At 41.5% G+C, this 14,053-nt stretch overlaps 1 protein-coding gene across 3 annotated transcripts; it reads left to right on the top strand.

The window, feature by feature from the left end:
• Positions 1 to 1,075: 1,075 nt before the first annotated feature.
• LOC128607146 (fibronectin type III and SPRY domain-containing protein 2) lies at positions 1,076 to 9,957 on the top strand. Of its 3 annotated transcripts, none has more exons than XM_053623817.1 (13): positions 1,076 to 1,248; positions 3,148 to 3,406; positions 3,502 to 3,597; positions 6,914 to 7,147; positions 7,322 to 7,344; positions 7,480 to 7,601; positions 7,722 to 7,880; positions 8,044 to 8,178; positions 8,397 to 8,544; positions 8,672 to 8,805; positions 8,889 to 9,021; positions 9,229 to 9,405; positions 9,571 to 9,957. In XM_053623817.1, exons 1-13 carry the CDS (start codon positions 1,085 to 1,087, stop codon positions 9,827 to 9,829), a joined length of 2,043 nt encoding a protein of 680 aa, XP_053479792.1. In that variant the 5' UTR covers positions 1,076 to 1,084; the 3' UTR covers positions 9,830 to 9,957. The 3 variants fall into 3 exon arrangements, with proteins under 3 accessions (XP_053479792.1, XP_053479793.1, XP_053479794.1); XM_053623818.1 differs by lacking the exon at positions 1,076 to 1,248 and adding an exon at positions 1,936 to 2,178; XM_053623819.1 differs by lacking the exon at positions 1,076 to 1,248 and adding an exon at positions 2,105 to 2,170.
• Positions 9,958 to 14,053: the final 4,096 nt, after the last annotated feature.

The following is a 14,053-nucleotide window of genomic DNA, read 5'->3' as shown; positions in this document are numbered from 1 at the left end:
GGGAGAACATGCAAACTCCACACACACAGGGCCCCAGCGGGTACAAATAACATAAATAATATAAATAATATACGTGTGGGCGGAGTCTCGGATGGGAAGAAAACATGCCACTAGGGCTGTAGTCAAGAGCACCACCGTCGAGTCCAAGTCAAATCCGAGTCCAAGCCTAGGACTATCCGAGATCGAGTCCGAGTCTTACGAGGCACTGTTCCAGTGATTAGTTTGTTTTCTAGAAGAACTTTGTGCATGTGAAAAGAAAAGACGAGATCAAGGCTATTTTTACAAACTCTCAGTCAAGACTTAGCAAGTGCCTGAGACGGAGTCCAAGTCAATGTTTTGAGATCAGACTCTAGTCCTATAAGACACTGTGATGTTCAGGTGTGTTTGAGTTTCACATAAACACGTGTGGGTGTAAACACAGACATTATGATGAAGAAGAAGAAGAAAAAGGAAACCTGAGTCTCTTTACTTTCACTTTCACTCTGTCCTGTGAGCAGGTCATGTTAATGATGATGATGATGATGAAGAACAGTATAAAAGACAGATTTGAACCCCAGATTGATGTGCTGTGTGTCTCACCGTGTCCACTGTGTCCTTGGCTCTCCTGACCTGCTCCTCCATGGCTCTCCTCTTAAACTCCTGCAGGTTCTCGCAGTACTTGTCCTCCTCTCCTTCTTCCTCCTGAGGGAATAAAGTCTCCAGCAGGATTTTAACTCCGCACACATCCACCGCGGTGCTGAAATACCTCTCCAGCTGCACACACACCATCTCCACGTCGCGCTCCTGCTGCTGCTCCTGCCAGGTTCTCCTCAGCAGCATGTCCCACACTCCGGGCTGGCTGAAGGCGGAGAGATCGGGCAGGAAGCCGGACAGCGCGTCCCCGGAGCCGCTCAGCTGCTGGTGGATGTGTCTCAGCTCTGATGCGGAGAACATGGCGGCCCAGCCGTCCTGCTCCTCCTCAACCTTCATCATTTTCCTCCTCCTCTGCTGAAGAGTTCTGTTGTGACAAATCACCGCGAACTTGGACTCCGTGTCGCTCCACTGCACCAGAAACCGGATGTTGTGAGTCTCTCTGTCCTCAAATATGTCGCTTTTAATGGCGACCCATCCGTCCAGACTGTCCATCCGCTCCCCCTCCGCGCTCATCATGTCTTCACCATCAGGTCTTTACCTTCCTTCAACTTCGACCCTGAACATCACAAATCACGTGCTGAGATGTTTTCACATCCGGGGAATTCATCGCTTCCGGTTTGTAATGACAAAAAATTATAAAGATATGTAATTACATAGAACAGGAGATATAAATTATATATACAGGGAAAATGAAAAGAGTGAATAAATAAATAAATAAATAAATAAATAAATAAATAAGCAAATAAATAAATAAACTGAAGTCTCTGTGAGGAGAAAAACGAGTCTCTGGCGACATCTGCTGGTCAAACCGTGTCACTGCAAGAGCGTTTTCAATCTTACACAGTATTTTAAAAATATTTTTTATTTATGAATAATCTGTAATATCCGTGACCTGTATTATTGTATGGCTAGTTTTTATTTATTTTAGAATTTTTATATATTTGACATTTTTTGTTATTGGTATATATAAGCGTCAAAAACAAAACAATAACAAAAATAATAACATTTTAAAGCTACAACAAAAGTAATATTCTTAAAGTCAAATTAATTTGCATTTTATTACAAATATTTGTTCTTCCTGATGTTGATGTTAATGCTGATCGACAGTTCACTAAAAGTGAATTAATATTGTATAATAATATATAATATGGGAATTAAGTAATAGCTATTTTCTCAGATTTTATAATTAATATTGTTAGTTGTACCACACTTGCATCATTTGTCTGTTTATTGGTTGGTTGTTTTGTTTATTAATAATTAGCTTTTATTTTTATAATAATATATGTCCTAATTATTTATTATCTCTTAATTAAAAAATATATACATTTCAGTCACGAACTACTGAAAAGAAAAACAGCTGTGTAAGTGTGAAGATGTCCAATCTGGCAACCCTGAGCTGAGTGATACGTGATATCAGTAAATTCTTTCAGTCTCTAAATTTAGGAGCTGAATATTACAGAGCACGTGTGTGTGTGTGTGTGTGTGTGTGTGTGTGTGTGTGTGGACACACTGCTGAATCTACGCTTCAGTCCGGAAGGTGAGAAGGTAATGTATTTATTTATCGGTGATATGAGGCGGTTTATGGGTTTTAATAACATTGTGTTAGATAATAATATTTAATTTCAGATGGATCAGTCTGACTGAGCACTATTACATCTGATATTAGTTTTTGTTGATTAATTTAAATTACACCAAAACACTGATGTTGAGTTCTGGACTGTGATTGGTCGTCAGGTGGTGATTAGTTCTCTATAACAGCAGCTCTGACAGTAGCGCAGGTTTATATTAAAATTAATGTGCTCATTCTAATACTAGTTTCTATAGTAACAGCTCGTTCACTGGGACAGATTCATATAAACAGGTTAAAACTGTGTGAAATCATTGATCTGTAAGGAGATGTTTCTGTAAGGTGTAAGGAAGGAGTCTCCAGTGTCAGCGCTGTGTAACAGTCAGAGGGAAATCTGTAACTTTACATTTTCAACATCTTCATCACAGAGTTTACACTTCACTACTGTTTCACACTCACACACACACTGTGATTATTATCTTATTAACATGAAGAGAGAGGATAGAGAGAGAGAGAATAGAGAGAGAATAGAGAGAGAGAGAGAATAGAGAGAGAGAATAGAGAGAGGGAATAGAGAGAGGGAATAGAGAGAGAGAGAATAGAGAGAGGGAATAGAGAGAGAGAATAGAGAGAGGGAATAGAGAGAGAGAATAGAGAGAGAGAATAGAGAGAGAGGGAATAGAGAGAGAGAGAATAGAGAGAGGGAATAGAGAGAGAATAGAGAGAGAGAATAGAGAGAGAGAATAGAGAGAGAATAGAGAGAGAGAATAGAGAGAGAGAATAGAGAGAGGGAATAGAGAGAGAATAGAGAGAGAATAGAGAGAGAGAATAGAGAGAGAATAGAGAGATCTATTTTCTGATTAATAAAATAATATTAGTTGTATCACATACATATTTTGTGAGTTTTCCTCAGGATTAATATCTGAAAAGTTTAATTCTGTCCTCAGTATGGATCTGTATGAGATGAGGAGTCGACTGCAGGTCATCGCCGAGGAAACCACAGCGAGTGAGGAAGATGAGGAGAACGAAGAGGAAGACGAAGACGAGTTTGTGATGGTGAGAAACAGGAAGTTGACCTCTGACCCCAGTGACCCCCCTGATGCCTGGTGTAGAGACTGCAGCGTCCCGACACACTCGAACCCGAGTGAGCGCACACACACACAGCACAGAGTCGTCACACTCAACGCCGCCGCTCAGGAGATCAAGGTGTGTGTGTGTGTGTGTGTGTGTGTGTGTGTGTGTGTGTTCTGTACAGTGTGAAGTTCTCTAATGAAATATTATGTGTGTGTGTGTGTGTGTAGAGTGAGCTCGGTAAGCGCAGCAGCAGTTTAGTGGAGAAGATCACACAGATGGACAACTTCATCGGTAACCTGGAGGAGATCTTCATCACTGTGGAGGTGCAGCTCTCATTTCCATTTCAATGATAACTCACTGTAGTGTGCACTACTCAGGGATGCTCTCACTGTAGTGTGCACTACTCAGGGATGTTCTCACTGTAGTGTGCACTACTCAGGGATGCTCTCACTGTAGTGTGCACTACTCAGGGATGCTCTCACTGTAGTGTGCACTACTCAGGGATGCTCTCACTGTAGTGTGCACTACTCAGGGATGCTCTCACTGTAGTGTGCACTACTCAGGGATGCTCTCACTGTAGTGTGCACTACTCAGGGATGCTCTCACTGTAGTGTGCACTACTCAGGGATGGTGTCACTGTAGTGTGCACTACTCAGGGATGGTGTCACTGTAGTGTGCACTACTCAGGGATGCTCTCACTGTAGTGTGCACTACTCAGGGATGGTGTCACTGTAGTGTGCACTACTCAGGGATGCTCTCACTGTAGTGTGCACTACTCAGGGATGTTCTCACTGTAGTGTGCACTACTCAGGGATGCTCTCACTGTAGTGTGCACTACTCAGGGATGCTCTCACTGTAGTGTGCACTACTCAGGGATGCTCTCACTGTAGTGTGCACTACTCAGGGATGCTCTCACTGTAGTGTGCACTACTCAGGGATGTTCTCACTGTAGTGTGCACTACTCAGGGATGGTGTCACTGTAGTGTGCACTACTCAGGGATGTTCTCACTGTAGTGTGCACTACTCAGGGATGGTGTCACTGTAGTGTGCACTACTCAGGGATGTTCTCACTGTAGTGTGCACTACTCAGGGATGTTCTCACTGTAGTGTGCACTACTCAGGGATGGTGTCACTGTAGTGTGCACTACTCAGGGATGTTCTCACTGTAGTGTGCACTACTCAGGGATGGTGTCACTGTAGTGTGCACTACTCAGGGATGTTCTCACTGTAGTGTGCACTACTCAGGGATGCTCTCACTGTAGTGTGCACTACTCAGGGATGGTGTCACTGTAGTGTGCACTACTCAGGGATGCTCTCACTGTAGTGTGCACTACTCAGGGATGGTGTCACTGTAGTGTGCACTACTCAGGGATGTTCTCACTGTAGTGTGCACTACTCAGGGATGGTGTCACTGTAGTGTGCACTACTCAGGGATGTTCTCACTGTAGTGTGCACTACTCAGGGATGGTGTCACTGTAGTGTGCACTACTCAGGGATGGTGTCACTGTAGTGTGCACTACTCAGGGATGGTGTCACTGTAGTGTGCACTACTCAGGGATGTTCTCACTGTAGTGTGCACTACTCAGGGATGGTGTCACTGTAGTGTGCACTACTCAGGGATGTTCTCACTGTAGTGTGCACTACTCAGGGATGGTGTCACTGTAGTGTGCACTACTCAGGGATGGTGTCACTGTAGTGTGCACTACTCAGGGATGGTGTCACTGTAGTGTGCACTACTCAGGGATGGTGTCACTGTAGTGTGCACTACTCAGGGATGTTCTCACTGTAGTGTGCACTACTCAGGGATGGTGTCACTGTAGTGTGCACTACTCAGGGATGTTCTCACTGTAGTGTGCACTACTCAGGGATGGTGTCACTGTAGTGTGCACTACTCAGGGATGGTGTCACTGTAGTGTGCACTACTCAGGGATGCTCTCACTGTAGTGTGCACTACTCAGGGATGTTCTCACTGTAGTGTGCACTACTCAGGGATGCTCTCACTGTAGTGTGCACTACTCAGGGATGGTGTCACTGTAGTGTGCACTACTCAGGGATGGTGTCACTGTAGTGTGCACTACTCAGGGATGTTCTCACTGTAGTGTGCACTACTCAGGGATGGTGTCACTGTAGTGTGCACTACTCAGGGATGGTGTCACTGTAGTGTGCACTACTCAGGGATGGTGTCACTGTAGTGTGCACTACTCAGGGATGGTGTCACTGTAGTGTGCACTACTCAGGGATGTTCTCACTGTAGTGTGCACTACTCAGGGATGCTCTCACTGTAGTGTGCACTACTCAGGGATGCTCTCACTGTAGTGTGCACTACTCAGGGATGCTCTCACTGTAGTGTGCACTACTCAGGGATGCTCTCACTGTAGTGTGCACTACTCAGGGATGGTGTCACTGTAGTGTGCACTACTCAGGGATGGTGTCACTGTAGTGTGCACTACTCAGGGATGGTGTCACTGTAGTGTGCACTACTCAGGGATGGTGTCACTGTAGTGTGCACTACTCAGGGATGGTGTCACTGTAGTGTGCACTACTCAGGGATGGTGTCACTGTAGTGTGCACTACTCAGGGATGGTGTCACTGTAGTGTGCACTACTCAGGGATGGTGTCACTGTAGTGTGCACTACTCAGGGATGCTCTCACTGTAGTGTGCACTACTCAGGGATGTTCTCACTGTAGTGTGCACTACTCAGGGATGGTGTCACTGTAGTGTGCACTACTCAGGGATGGTGTCACTGTAGTGTGCACCACTCAGGGATGTTCTCACTGTAGTGTGCACTACTCAGGGATGTTCTCGCGTACATGCTAGCCTTTCAGATTTCATAGCAAAACATCTGGAATATTTACTTCAAAATCAACACTCGGTCAGTGTAATCTAATCTAGCTAAACATTAGACAATCTCACCAATCCAACATTATATGATACCACTAAACAAACATTCAACAATCTAGCCAAAGAAATACAATTGTGCTCATAAATTTGTATACCCCTTGCAGAATCAGCAACATGTTTAAAATTAAAATTACATTTAGTTTTTTATTTAGTTCTGCTCTGAATAATCTATTTCACATAACAGATGTTTACATAAAGTCCACACAACACAATAATAACTGAATTTACACAAACGAACCAGTTCAAAAGTTTACACACCCTTGATTATTAACACTGTGTGTCATTACCTGGATGATCTACGACTGTGTTTATGTTTTGTGAGAGTTATTCATGAGTCTCTTGCTTGTCCTGAGCAGGTAAACTGCCCACTGACTCGTACACGACTATTACATAAGGTGCAAACATTCACTGATGCTCCAGAAGGTAACACGATGCATTAAGGGCCAGGGGGGTGTAAACTTTTGAACAAGATGATCGGTGTAAATTGTTATTATTTGTTTAAAGATCTTTTTTTTATTTATTTAGTACCGCCCTTCAGAAGCTCAATAATATACTTACATGTCTCCCAGAAGACAAAATAACAATTTACACCTGTAAATTTCATCCTGTTCAAAAGTTTACACACCCCCGGTTCTTAATGTATGGTGTTGCCTTCTTGAGCATCAGTGAATGTTTGCACGTAATAGAAGTTTTGTTTGTTTGTGTGTGTGTGTGTGTGTGTGTGTGTGTGTGATCAGGAGAATTTTGGACGCCAGGAGCAGAATCTGGAGCAGCACTATAACGACGTGTTGCAGTCTCTGTCTCAGCGTTTCAGAGACAACAGCGCCGCCCTGCTGGACGAGAAGAAACTGAAACTGGAGGCTCTTTACGGGCAGCTGCTGAGCTGCGGGGACGCGCTGACGGCGAGTAAAGAGCTGATCGAACATGCACAAGAACTGCACCGCTGCGATGACAAACACGCTTTCCTACAGGTCAGAGGTCATTCGGAAGTATTAGAATTTTATTTTATTATTTAATGAGACAGTTTCCTATGTTAGTATTGGATTTAAACTATGAGGCTAATGTAGCTAACACATAATGGAAGTCTATGGCCTCCAGTTTAGCATCATATGTAAACCCTCTTTTCTTTTGTCTCTTATTTATAGACCGTTATGTCCATCATTAAGAGGTAATCAGTGATGGTTTTGGGGTGTGTGTGTGTGTGTGTGTGTGTGTGTGTGTGTGTGATAAGTCCACTATGATTGATTTAGCTTCATTTTCTTCTTGTAATGATTGATTGAAAGGAAATTTTCTGAACCATCAGGATGGAGGAATTTTCAAAGGACGAGTTGGAGCTTAAGGTGGGCGTGTCTCTGGACTTTGTCCCGCCCCCTTCAGATCTGACTGAAGTTAAACACATGATGGACTCCATTAATATTGTACCAGGTACGTGTACACTGCTAAACACTTGAGTGTTAAACCCAGTGCATCAGTGAACCTATTGTGTGTGTGCGTGTGTGTGTGTGTGTGCGTGTGTGTGTGTGTGTGTGCGTGTGTGTGTTTGAGCTCCCTCGGCCCCGGTGATGAACCCTCAGGCGGTGAACTCCGCCTCGCCCTCCTCTCTGCGTGTATGTTGGAGTCTGTTCTCCGACGATACGGTGGATTTCTACGAACTTTACTGCCGCCTGATCTCTGAGGACATCGCCACGGAAACCATGCAGGATGGTAACCATGGTTACACCTTATTATCCACAAATGACACATAGATCACATTCCTTAGGCTTTATTTGTGTAGATAAAACTTTATTGATATTATCGAGGTGTGGTGCCTGACCCCTGTGTGTGTGTGTGTGTGTGTGTGTGTTTTACATGTGTGTGTTGTTTTCAGCATCAGTGTTGAGAGTAAAGGAGACTCACTGTGTGGTAAAGGATCTTCGTCCTAATTCTCAGTACGAGTTTTGGGTCACAGCGACGAACACGACAGGAATCAGTCCAGCCAGCGAGAAGGCTGTGTACATGACTGGTACACACACACACACATACACACACCCACCCACACACACACACACACACACACACACACACACACACACGCAGGTCAGTGTATAACTTTTCAGATCGGGTATGAACGGATAATCGATTATGCGATACATCACAATATTCATCACAAAATGTCATACCAGTTAATTATTGTTAATTTGTTAAGGATGTGTGTGTGTGTGTGTATGTGTGTGTGTGTAGTCCCCTCTCCTCCTGTGATTAGAGAGCGCGAGTGTGTGAGCTGTCTGGAGGCGGCGCTGATCCGCTGGGACTCTGGAAACACAAACCCTGTGGAGTCGTACACACTCGAGCTGTGTGAGGACGGAGAGACGGACAATGCAGTGACTGAGTGAGACACACACACACACACACACACACACACACACACACACACTAACTCTGTGTTGTGAATGTTCACTACCTTTACCAGATCTCTAACGGTATGTGTGTGTGTGTGTGTGTGTGTGTGTGTGTAGGTCGATCGTGGCGATCCCCACCTGTGAGTGTGTGGTGCAGCTGCAGCCATGGAAACGTTACATCATTACCATCCGAGCTGTGAACATCGGCGGTGCCAGTGAAAATAGTCGACCAATCAGAATCTCCACTACAGGTACGATAACATCACACACTCATTATTCCTTCTGAAACATGATGGCCAGTAATATCTGTGTGTGTGTGTGTGTGTGTGTGTAGGGACTTTTTTCCACCTGCTGAAGGAGACTGCTCACCCGATCCTGTGTGTATTGGATGATGGTTTCACCATCGTTTACCCGGACGAGGATCTTCCTCTGAGTGACATGGTGTTCAGCGACACCACCTTCAACTGGTCTCTCTCTCTCTCTCTCTCTCTCTCTCTCTCTCACACACACACACACACACTCACACTCTCTTTCTCTCTCTCTCTCTCTCACACACACACACAGAAATTCCTCATTATAACTATACCATTCAACTATTACTATTATAACTATATACACATTGATACATGGGTTTGTGTGTGTGTGTGTGTGTGTGTGTATGTGTGTGCATGTAGTTGTGTAGCTGTGCTTGGTGACCTCATTCCAGTACGGGGGCGTCACTATTGGGAAATAGAAGTCGATGATTGGACAGAGTATAGAGTGGGCGTGGCCTACGAGGACACACAGCGCAGCTCTTATCTTGGTGCTAATGCTACATCTTGGTGCATGAGACACATTTGCACACCTTCCAGGTGAGACACACACACACACACACACACACACACACACTCACACACACACAGTCACAGAGAAAAACATTTGACTGAGGTGTGTGTACCAAGCCAGCTGTTCTGCGTTATTGTGTTATTAAGCTGCACTGTGATGAATTTTATTTGAATTTTATTGTATAATTCCAGACACAAGTACGAGTTCCTGCATAACGGCTGGAGTGCCGACGTGCGCATCACGGTGCAGCCGCTGTGTGTCGGCGTGTTTCTGGATTACGACAGCAGCACACTCTCCTTCTACAACACACACCTACAGCAGCACTTACACACCTTCAGGTGCTGCTTCACACACAACGTGCTGCCCTGCTTCGCCCTGGATAAACCTGGAACACTGAGGATACACACCGGGGTTCCTACACCATCATACGTCACACACACTCACACATAAAACACACACATGCAAGAGGATGTATCTCAAAATGTGACCTAGCTCCGTTAGATGAGTGTAATTAAGCTCTGTTTTGAGCTTTGTTCATGCTGTGTGTCTCTAAAACCAAATAAAATATCTGATTAATATTTCTGGTCCTGTTCTCATAGCTCAATGCACTGAAACAGACAGATTGAAAGAAGGACTCGACTGAATCATAGAAGTGAATCAAATGCTTTGAACGCAATTTATATGAAATATGAAAATGAATGGATGAATGGATGAATGAATGAATGAAAGAAAGGTTATCTCAATGGATACCTTGGAAAAAAATCTTTTGTAAAATATATAGGCATAGACTAGGTATATCCTTAGATAGATAGATAGATAGATCGATCGATAGATAGAACTTGAATGCAATGATTTGCAAATCTCATAAACCCGTATGTTATTCACAATATAACATAGAAAACATATCAAATGTTTAAACTGAGTAAATGTACAGATTTATGGGAAAAAATAAGGTAATTTAGAATTTGAGGGCCGATATTATGAACTGTAGATGATGAGGTATTCAAAATCTTCACAATTTTACATTGAGGAACATTATTCTGAAATTGTTCCACAAATTGTAGATGGAGTTTTTTGCAGATTGGTGAACCTCTGCCCATCTTTACTTCTGAAAGACTCCGCCTCTCTAAGACATTCTTTTTATAACCAATCATCTTACTGACCTGTTGCCAATTAACCTCCAGCTGTTTCTTTTCTCTAACACTTACTTTTCCAGCCTTTTGTTGCCCTGTCCCAACATTTTTGAGACGTGGTGCGGCCATCAAATTCAGAATTACCTTATTTTTTCCTTAAAACTGTACATTTCCTCAGTTTAAACATTTGATATGTATTCTATGTTCTATTATGAATAACATACGAGTTTATGAGATTTGCAAATCATCGCATTCTGTTTTTATTTACATTTTACACAGCGTCCCAACTTTTTTGGAATTAGGGTTGTATAAAGATAACCTAGGATTTATACTATGAATCTACAATTTCATAGAGATAGTACAGAATATACAGTATAGAATAGAGCTGCAGGATGATTACAGGATTTAGCAATATTAAGGTTATACTGAATAATTTTCCCCACTAAAATGTAAATTTAGGAATATTAGATGTATTAGACCTTTGGAATGGAACCTGAATATTTTAACAATATTATTAAATGTACATTTTAAACTGTTTCAGTTCTTAAACATATAAAATCTTCAAATACTCTCAACAATATAACTAAATACTAAAATGGCTGTGGAGAAAAATAATTTTAAAAAACGATATATTTTTTTCATTTGGTGTTCCTTTTGGAGTTAAACATTTAAAACTTTAAGTAATAATTAAATGTTTTTCAAGCTGACACGAATAAATTTTTGTTATATCAGTTATATTTTTATTCATTAGTTAGCTTAGCAATGACTGTCGTTGTTTTGGGGACGTTTTCAGATAAAATCCTTTCATTTGATTGGCTTAGAGGGGCTCGCGCTGCTCAGGCCCCGCCTCCTCGATTCACCTCAGAAAAGTGCGGGAGAAAGAAAGAGGGAGAAGGTTGAAAAGGTGAGCTCAGAGCTAAGTCAGCTGAATATCATGGGGAATTCGGTTCATAATATTAACCTACTCATGTGTCAGAGTGTGAATGGTGAAATATTGTACAAAAATACTCAATTATGTCCCGCTGTTCTCTTCCTAAAAGCTCACTAGCCAGCTCTCTGTGGTAAACTCCATCAAGCTAATCTCCTAGCTAGCCAGATTTACCTCAGCCCTGGGCTAATTTACCTCATCTTTACCCATTACCCAAAATTAACATCGTGATTTTATCAGCTCTTACAGCAGCACTCTTCAGAAAGGGTTACACATAAAGATCAGGAACTTTATTTTAATAAACAGACCCAGTCAGTGTGTAAACAAAACGTTTTGCAGTGAAACAGAGAAGTAGCAGAGATTGTGGGCTAACTAGTGCTAGCTACGTACATACATTATTTACATACAGGGCTAGCTAGTTAACTTTAGAAAATGGTGTCAAGTGAATGAATGTAAACAGAGACAGGTTTGGATGAAGACCAGAGATCAGAAGTAAATCAGACTGAAGAGGAGAAGCAGCTAAACACTTTCAAGTGAACTTTATAATATCAGTGTCATCAACATTGTTATTTATTTTTCCCCTCAAAATGCAGTAAGTGTTTTTTCAATGTTTAAATCTTTAAATTCAACACCGCCGTTTTGCTGGCAGTTTGTATATCTTACAAATGCCTTAAAATATCATGACATGATACTTTTGTCATCTTTTACAAGCCCTAGATTGTAAGAGGAGGTCATTTATCATTCATAAACCTGGTCAATCTCTGTGTTTATAGTTTTATATGTATTTCTTTTTATTCCTCAGTAGATATTTTTTAACACGTTCTTGTTGGTACATCATTACACCAGTAGATGGCGGTAGATGCTTGACAGAATCCAGTTGATGAAGTAAAGGAGGTGACAGTAAGTAAAAGAAAAACTCACAAGGTATTTTGTTCTGATTTATTTATTTATTTTTAAATTGTCCAGCAGATCTCATGATAAAATGGTTGTGTATTTTTATTGCTATACAGAGTACAAAACCGAGCAGCTTCACACACGGGATCACTGAATCATGATAGTCTTCTAATCACTACACGGTAGGTAAAGGAGACCACCACAATTTAGGATTCTGGATCAGAGATTAAATTAAAAACTCAGAAATCATTCAGCAGCTCACGGCTTCACTAAAAAGCTCTCTGTGAACAAAACGCATAGAACAACATGGTGTAGTCTTTAAATACTTACCTGTAGAGTGAACCGCAGCCTTCGTTATTCAAGTTAACACTGTTTCAGTAATATATTCTAATAATATATACCTGCCAGGCTAACGCTAACTGCAGCTTGGAGACATTATTCAAGTATAAATGGAATGATTCATCACGTAAACCAGTTTTTTCATACGCACCTCATTTCCTCCTTCTGCTTCTTCTTCTTCTTCTTTCTTCTGTGAAGCAGCTCTCTGGTTCTTCTAGCGCTGGACGAGTCTTTAATAAATAAACACAAACCACTCGTGTTAACATCTACGTATATTTATATATTACATTTTAAATGAAAGTTTCTCACATTTGAAGGAAATCTGTATATTTCACTGTAATGGACTTCTTATGTTTTTATCAAGAGGAGTCAAACTGAAGCTGTAGTTGTGCAGAGTAACGATGTGTTTCGATTCAAAGTGAATCAGATCTCACTTAGACGGATAGTTGGAAAGAATCAGTAAAGTGTGTCGTAATAGTGAGTCAAATTAATTAAAACAAACTCAGAAGGATAGTTTGAAAGATGTGACTCAGTAAGTACAGTCTCAGAAATATGCCTATGTTCTTCCCGTTAATTCGGGCTCATCTATTTCCTACAGATGGACAAGGATTATATTAATAGTCAACAGCACCCTGAGTATTTCTGCTTAATGGAATCCGAATAAACGGCACCAATCCTAATACGATTAAACATTAGTGAGATTAATGATGATCCTTTGAGCTGGAATATCTGCTGTGTCTCCAGTTCAAGTATAAAATCAGCCACCAGATGGCAGTGTCTAATGAAATATTATTAAACTCTTGTGTGGGTAAATCAGTATGTTTACTGGACAACAATAATCCGATATTAACCCGATTAAGACGATACTCTGATCAAGAAACTAGCATGTAAATAAAAATTTTTATTACCTTAATCCGATTAAAGTCATACTCGAAGTAAACACAAAACAAATTAAGACGTGTGGAGTATTTCTGTTTTAGTCGATCTGTGTTTTATAACATATAAAACAGGAATATTCTAAAAGCGACTCATGTAAACACCTTAATCACAGTATTGTCTTATTCAGAATAAGGTCAATAATTAGATTACTGCTGTCCATATAAATGTTTTCACATGAAATGTAGACCCGACATGGGTGTTAACTCAATAAAGCTACACTGCTAAAGAAATCATATTTTACCAATCCATAAAAAAGTTATGTGCAATAAAGTGGAATGACACAGGAATTAAGTATTGAACAAGAAAAGGCAACTAAACAAGCTGATTCCACTAACCAGTTCTCCTGCCTGTGCTAATTAGAATCAGCTGGGTTAGTGCATGATGGTAGGTTAGTACGTCCACTCTGTGGAAAAGGGGAACCCACCTCTGAATACAAGTAAA

Source organism: Ictalurus furcatus, chromosome 4 (genome assembly GCF_023375685.1).
Source record: "Ictalurus furcatus strain D&B chromosome 4, Billie_1.0, whole genome shotgun sequence".
Classification (NCBI taxonomy): domain Eukaryota; kingdom Metazoa; phylum Chordata; class Actinopteri; order Siluriformes; family Ictaluridae; genus Ictalurus; species Ictalurus furcatus.
This window is presented reverse-complemented; position numbering and strand designations above follow the sequence as displayed.

Excerpts from the sequence above, each read along its gene's own strand:
- LOC128607146 (XM_053623817.1), top strand. The coding sequence starts at position 1,085 with ATGTCGCTTTTAATGGCGACCCATCCGTCCAGACTGTCCATCCGCTCC. Across the intron at positions 3,407-3,501 it reads CCGCCGCTCAGGAGATCAAG|AGTGAGCTCGGTAAGCGCAG; the intron begins GTGTGTGTGTGT and ends GTGTGTGTGTAG. Across the intron at positions 9,022-9,228 it reads AGCGACACCACCTTCAACTG|TTGTGTAGCTGTGCTTGGTG; the intron begins GTCTCTCTCTCT and ends GTGTGCATGTAG.